This window comes from Fukomys damarensis, unplaced genomic scaffold (genome assembly GCF_012274545.1).
Source record: "Fukomys damarensis isolate Sample0158 unplaced genomic scaffold, DMR_v1.0_HiC HiC_scaffold_26, whole genome shotgun sequence".
Taxonomy (NCBI): Eukaryota; Metazoa; Chordata; class Mammalia; order Rodentia; family Bathyergidae; genus Fukomys; species Fukomys damarensis.
Genome location: NW_022900938.1, coordinates 21,913,917 through 21,921,710, shown reverse-complemented (window position 1 = coordinate 21,921,710; position 7,794 = coordinate 21,913,917). Strand labels below are relative to the sequence as shown.

The 7,794-nt window shown below is 40.9% G+C and overlaps 1 protein-coding gene across 1 annotated transcript in view; it reads right to left on the bottom strand.

The window, feature by feature from the left end:
* Sp3 (Sp3 transcription factor) overlaps positions 1-7,560 on the bottom strand; it is a 63,800-nt gene extending 56,240 nt beyond the window's left edge. The window contains exon 1 of the mRNA XM_033756364.1: positions 7,471-7,560. Coding sequence (XP_033612255.1) covers positions 7,471-7,560 — 90 coding nt within the window. The remainder of the gene's footprint in view (positions 1-7,470) is intronic.
* Positions 7,561-7,794: the final 234 nt, after the last annotated feature.

Here is a 7,794-nt window from a genome sequence, read left to right as displayed (position 1 = left end):
TTTTTTTTTTTTTTCAGAAGTAGGAAAAATCTATTGAGGGAAAGAAAGCTGTCTAAGAGAGACAGAAGGGGGACCGGAAAGTGGGTTGCCCTGCCTCATCTGCTTTCTGGTTTTCTCTCCACGGAAGATTCCTGTGTGTCTTTGCAAAGCTGCCCCACAATAATCTGTGGCGATGGAAATGTTCTGTTTTCCCCACCCTTCATAGTTGCCACTAACCACGTGTCGCTGTTAGGCACTTGGAAATGCAGCTACTGTGACTGAGGAACTGACATTTTTATTTAATTTTAATAAATGTAAACTGAAACGGCTACACCATGTGTAGCAGGGACTTGGATACCAGACAGGACAGGACCTCTTTAGAATATGCTTTCTTCCCTCCAGCACCGGAATATGAAGTGACTCCAGACTAGATTTAGATTGCTTGGACCTTTCCTCCCTCCGGAGCTGCTGCTGCTAGAGCCCAACTTGCCCTCATCTCGGTTCTGTTCCATGGCCTCAGGCACCCTAAATTCTTCCTGGAGTCTCTCTCCACCTTGCACCCAGGCTGCCTCCCTGTGCTCTCCTCCCGTAGTGATGTCATCACCCTCTAGCAGCCTGTCCCTGAAGTCACCTTTGGCCCCTCTCTCCTGCCTTCCCCATTGGGGGCCTGTGACCTGCTGGCCAGTTTTTCTGCATAGTCTCTCCATGACCTGTTCTTTGAAACCACAAAATTTTTTTGGTTGTTGTTTTGTTTTTGGTATAGAAGATTGAACCCAGGGCCTCACACTGAGCTACATCCCCAACATTTAAAAATATTTTTTTAGTTTTTTTGAGACAGCATCTCACTAAGTCACCCAGATTGGCCTTGAACTTGTGATCCTTCTGTCTCAACCTCCCAAGAAGTTGGGATTACAGGTGGGCAGGACCACAACCGGCCTGAAGCTACAAAACTGATGGAATCCCAGTCTACAAGACCCCTTCCCTCAAGAGGCATAGTCCCCATAAAAGACAAAATAGAAACATTCCCAAATTTGAATAGCAGAGAGAGGGATGCTGGATGGACTGCCCAGTTCAGAGATCGCTGGCCTGAAGTGCAGCAGAGAGAGCTTCCGGGGTGGGCTTCTGCAGCCCCCCATGGGACGCCAGACCTCCCCGGCCCTCTGTGTGGTACATTTGCCACCGTATTAATCTTCCTTCTCTGGCTCAAAAAACTTGCGCGATTCCCATAGGAGGGCATTTCTCACAGCGGCTCCCTGGCCGGAAGTCAATCACTGGCCTCCGAGGGAGGGTTCGTTCACAAGAACCCAGCCTTTGCCTCTGTCTTCCGGCCTCCTTCCTGGCCCAGCTAGACTTTCAGCTTCAGTTCAAGTCCCAGCTCTCTCCGTGGCGCCATTCTGTCCAGCTCTTGGTAATTCCGGCTCTCACTCTCCACTGCGTGGGGAGGGCGCCTCTCCGAGCGAGCCGAGTTCTGGACTCTGCACCATCAGCCACAACTTAACCCTAAGCACTCTGCGCAGCTGAACATCTTACCCTTTGTGGTTTTTAAGCTGTGATTTTCAAAGGAAGAAAGAAGGATACTTTGAAAACAAAACAGATCTTGCTCCACAGAGGCATTTTTTTTTTTTTTTTGGAGAAGCTATGGCATTTCATTGATTTCAGCAAAGATAGAGAAATTTCAGATTGCTTATTTTAATGGAGAAATGATTACTGACCTATTGAATGGTAAAGGGGCCACACAATTAATATTCAACAGCTCAACATTTTTTTAAACTTACAAAGTAATCTTTTATGTGTTTACATAATATATATATATATAATGTAGTCTATATGTACATTATAACCATAATAAATGATAAATCAGGTGACTCCACCAAGTTTGAGAGATTTATCTTACTGATAGAACACCCATAACTGATGGGTTTTATCACCCTTAAAAACCAATGTCCTTAGTTTTGCTCTAATTATATATATTTTATTTAATTGTCCTTATACTAGTATATAAAAATATATTTATTTAAATGCTATAGTCACTATTTTTGCCTTACTCATTTGAATGATTTTGTTTCCAGCATGCTTATTTACTCATCCCTTTAACTTTTTCCTTTTTACTCTATTTTGAGTGTTCTCACTTCACATCCCTGGGAGCTAATCTTTCGACTTCATATTCCTCCACACTGAACTAAATAAGCCACTTATGTGCTTATGTTCTGGGTCTCTGCAAGTCACTTCATTCCTTCTTTGTATCGACTGACACTCCCTTTAGTTTTGTGCAACAAGCTTACTGTGTGTGCTCCTTCTTCCAAGTCACTGACATATAAAATGAATAAAATTGGTCCTAATATTGATCACCGAAGCTTTATAACCCATCCATTCCAGACTATCCCACTCTGATATCAAAACAGATGTTTAGGGCTGGGGATTTAGCTCAGTGGTTCCACTGCCTGCCTTGCAAGCACAAGGTCCCAAGTTCGATCTCCAGAATAAAAGATGTTTAATCGACTTAAGTAGCTCATCCTAACTTCTGCATTCGTTGTCTGTATAGTATCTTTTCATGGTACTTTATCCCAGCATCCAAGTAATTGGTTCATTGCTTCCCTCAGCTGGTATTTCTTGTTAGACCCAGAAGTTATTTCACATTAGTGAGGCAGATAAGAATCCATGCTGACTACTTTTCTAATCATTGATTTCCTAAAACACCTACCAATACCTTCTCTACAGAAATTAAATTTTGTAACTCTGAATCTTGAGCCTAGGAGACAAGGGATATTTATGGAATGAACAATATAACTCAATGAGGGTTTTACTTTCTGTAACTGAAGATGACATAGTAGAAAATAAAAGTATTTTAAATCTCCTCTGTCTCTATCAAAGAATTCAAATGTCTATTAAGAGTTAAAGGATATGAGTTCATTTTATATTTGCATAAAAATAATAATTTTAACCTTTTTAGAAAAGTATCCCTTAACAAAATAAATAATTAAAAATGACTTTTTCCCCACCTCAGTACTGGGGATCTAACTCAGGGCTTTGCACTTGTAAGACAGGTGTGATACCACTGAGCTAAATCCCCAGCCCTGTGTAAGGGCTGGGGATTTAGCTCAGTGATGCCGACATCCACCTTGCAAGCACAAGAACCTGAGCCTTGGTACCAAAAAAAAAAAAAAAAGGATTGTGAGCTAATAACTAACTTTCATGGACATACCACTGCATGATTTTTGTTTTGTTTTGTTTTCTGGTACTAGGAATCAAATTCAGGACCATGCCAGGCAGGCATGGCGCCACTGAGCTAAATCCCTGGCTAGGATTGATACACTTTCTTAATATTTCCAGTAGGTCATAAGTCATTTAAAGTAAAATTTTATAGTATGCTTCAGTGGATCCAAAGCACTGTTATCAAATGATGTATTTTTGGTGTTTATATACCACCAGGAAGTAAAACAACTGCCAATTAAACTATAACATAATGTTTAAAAAAAAGACTCTAATGATAGCACACACCTGGAATCCCAGCCCTCTGGGAAGCCGAGGCAAGAAGATCACAGTTTGAGCCCAGCCTGGACAATTTAGTGACTGAAAGAGAGCCTGTCTTAAAATAGAATTTAAAAGGGCAGTGCCAAGGCCCTGGGTTCAATCCTGGGTTTGGGGTGAAGTGGCAAGAAAAAAATTTTTACTTACAGTAGTGAAAAATCTCAGGTCAAAACTCATAGAACTGTACTCCAAAATGGATGAGTTTTATAAATTTAAATTATGCCTTAATTTTTTTAAATGGGAGGAAGATGTAAACAGAAACATATTCTGCACCTTAAAAAGCCTAGTAGAATACCAAAATAAGAAGGTTCTATAAGAATTTCACAGAGTATGATGCAGATCCTATCTCTAGCGGTTTTATTATTTATTCCATTTTGGGGTTTTTTATAATAAATTTTATTTTATCCCATTCCCTCTCCCTATGTACAAAAGCTTTGTTTCCATTTTTCCTTCTATTTTCCTTTTTTCTTGTCCCTTCCTTCTTTAGGCAGAATAGTACTGCACTGTTAAAAAAAAAAAAAAAAGCAAAAACACTCATCCGTTGATGGGCATTTAGGCTGTTTTTGCAAGTTTTAACTATTACATTAGCTATGAATATGGGTGTGCATATATCAGTGTGGTATGATTCTCTTAATTCTTTTGGGAAGGGGAATACCTGGCTCAAATGGGACCTCTAACCCTAGTTCTTTGAGGTGTCTCCATACTGATTTCCACAGTGGTTGCACCAGTCTGCACTCCCACCAGCAGTGGAGCAGGGTTCCTTTTCCCCCACAGCCCCTCCAGTTTTATTTGTTTTTGTTAGCACCAAGGATAGAATTTGGGACCTTGCACTTGTGAGGCAGGCAGCAGAAACACTGAGCTAAACTCAGGCCCCATTCCTCCAGCATTTCTTACTGATTGATTTCTTGATAGCAGCCATTCTTTCTGGAGTGAGATGGAATCTCAGCATTTTTTTTTTCTTTTTTGGTACCAGGGATTGAATTTGGGTTCAGCACTGTTTTCGTTTTCATTTCTTGAATGACCAGTGATGTTGAGCATTTTTTCATATATTTATTTGAGAGAAGGTCTCAACATATATTCCAGGCTGGCCTGGAACTCAGGGCAGTCCTTCTGCCTCAGCCTCGCAGGTGCTGAGATTTGGGCATGCATCACCACACCCAGCTCCAAGGGCTTAACATTTGACTGTTTAATTGTTTTGTCAATTTTTTTTGTTCTGTTTTTTGTACCAGGCATCAAACTCAGATCCTTGCGCTTGTGAGGCAGGTGGCAGCAACATAGAGCTAAATCCCTGGCCTGTAACACTGACTGTTTAATTGTGGGAACATTTTTTTTTTTAGGAAAAAACAAGAATATATGAACACCAGCTTAGAGTTGAATGTTTTGAAAGTAGATTAAACTTTTGGATGAACCAATGGAATGAAAACAAGGATAATTTTTGTTTGTTTGTTTGAGACAGGGTCTCACTGTGTAGTTGAGACTGACCTGCAACTCACTAGGTAGCTCAGGCTGGACTCAAACTCACAGCGATCCTCCTGCCTCAGCCTCCCAAGTGCTGGGATTACAGGCGTGCACCACCATGCCCAGCAGGATAAATTTTTTAAAGATTATTTACTGTCTACTAAAACATAATGGGTAAAAAGGCCCAGTGAATAAACCCACAGAGCTCCGGGCAAATGCAGATGTGGGTCTCTGAAAATATAAAAGCAACACCACAGAAAGTGCGAATTTGTATGCATCTGTGTTGTCATTTGAAAGCAGGGCCCAGCAGAAAACTCTGCACATAGTAAGACTTCTATGAATTTATTGAGGTGACGGACATTTAACTTCTTAGCCCCGTTATCCTATTATTAATGAGTTGTTCCTAACCTGTTTTCTGTTTGTCTTGGATTTTTCAAATAAACTTGTTATTTTTGGAATACTTTTACATGTACAAAAAAAAAATTAGAAAAGCCCAGCATGGTGGCACACCCCTATAATTCCACCTACTCGGGAGGCTGAGGCAGGACAAAGTTCTAGGCCAGCCTAGGCAATATAGTGACTTAGTGAGACCTTGTCTCAAAATAAAAATGAAAAAGGACTGGGATGTAGCTCGGTACAAAAGCTCTGAGTTCAATTCCCAGTACTAAAAAAGGTAAAAATAAAGACAATGCAGGGTTCCCCTACATATCTAACCCAGTTTCCCCCAGCAAGGACCCATCAGTCTGCCAGACTATCCCGATTTAGGTCTACAAGTCCCACATCCGAAGAACCCCTCTCCCACACCAGCCCTTAGGGCCTGTTGCCCTAGTACTGTTCGCGTCTTACCTTACCCTCATGCATAGGTCAAAGCCAGGACACTAGGGCTGGGGATTTAGCTCAAGGTCTTGAGTTCGATCTCCAGTACGGGGGTGGGGGTGGGAAGACACTACCAATGCATGACTACTAGCTGCCCAACCTGCTGTGGACCTCACCAGTTTCTCCACTGATGTCATTTATCTGTTAGGGGGTCTCCTTTAGGATGCCACAGTCACTGTGTTTAGGCCACCTGTCTTAGGAATCTCTGGCCTGTTTCTCCCTTTTTCCTTGTTTCTCATAACCTTCATTCTTTTAAGACTACTGGTATTTTGTGGAAGATGCCTCCATTTGGGTTCATTTGATGTTTTCCTCATATTTAGATTGTGTCATGGACCTTGGGGCCCTAATTTATCTTTAAACTCTGCAAATGTCAGTGCTTATTTTCATGGTTGCATTAACCATTATGAATTTGAAATTCCACAGAATATCATTTAAGTAAAAGGGAATAAATTAAATCAAACAACCAAAACCATACAATAAGTCAGAGTGAATTGTCTGATTCTAAATATAGTACTCATATTACTAATGCAAAAAGATCAAAATCAAAGGAGGTAATGATGGCAGCAACAGGGGCAAAAAAAAGTTCAAAATCACAATTTTGAGCCAGCTATAGTGGTGCATGCCTACAAACCCAGCATTGGGGAGGCTGAGGCAGGGAGTACAACAAGTTTGAGTCCAGCCTGAGCTACATAATGAGAACTTGTCTCAAAAAATAAAAAATCACAATTGCTTCAAATTTTTAAAAATTTTAAACTTGGAAGATGCCCCAGTACTTTGCAGCAGCAAGACTTTAGTCTTTTTTCTATATATTCATCTTTTGGTAAAAATTAGATTTCTATTATATGCTATTTTTAATCAACTTTAAATTAATACATTAATATAATTTAATATATTAAACATCTGAGTTTTTTTTTTAAGACAAGGGCTTACTATGTAGCCCAGGCTGGCCTTGAACTCATAGCAATCCTCTTGCCTCAGCCTCCCAAATGCTGGGATTACAGGTGTGTACCACTATGCCTGGATTGTTTTGCTACTTAAATGAAAATATTTAAGACAGCAAAAGCTTCACATTAAATAAAAAATATGCAAATAGAAAAGGAAAATTTGAGGCAAGATGCTGGCCTGGCCTGGTTCATATTTGGTAGACATATTTTGCTTCTTTTTTTTTTTTAATTTACCAAAACTGTATATACTGAATGATACAATGTTGTGTTTTTGTTGTGTGCAGTGCTGGGGATAAAACCTAGGGTCTCCTGCATGCTAGGCAAGCACTCTACCACTGAGCTATGCTCTCAGACCCAAGATACTGGTTGGTTTGGTTTGGAGTTTTTTGTTTGTTTGTTTTTGTTTTGTTTTGAGACAGGGTCTCACTCTGTAAGTCAGGATGGCCTGGAACTCACTATGTAACCCAGGCTGGCCTAGAACTTGCAGTGATCCTCCTGCCTCAGCCTCCGGAGTATTACAGGCTGGCCCACCACACCCAGTGACATCTGTCTTTTTAAGGCGGAGTGGTTTTGCCCCGTGTTCAGATGAACCAGCTTTTCTTTATGCCTTCTTTGGTCGACAGACACTGAAGTTGCTTCCATATCTGGGCCACAGTGAACTCAGGAGTGCGGGTGTCCCTCTGACACTGGCTTCCTTTTCACTGGCTATGCAGTAGTGCAGTTGCTGGATCATGTGCTGTGGCTTGAATGTCACCTCCTGGAAGTTAATTGCCATTGTACCGGTATTAAGAGGTGATTAGAATTAATGCCATTATTGTGGGAGTGAATTTATTACTGCAAAAGGGGGTTTCTGATCCAAAGGATAAGTTTGGCTTAATTTTCTGTATGTCTTTGAGGCCTTGTTTATTCTTCTGCTAGGATATGACATCCAAGCAGGTCCTCACTAAGCCAGGTGTGGTGGCAAACAGCTATAATCCCGGCATTCAGGAGACTGAGGCAGGAGAATTGC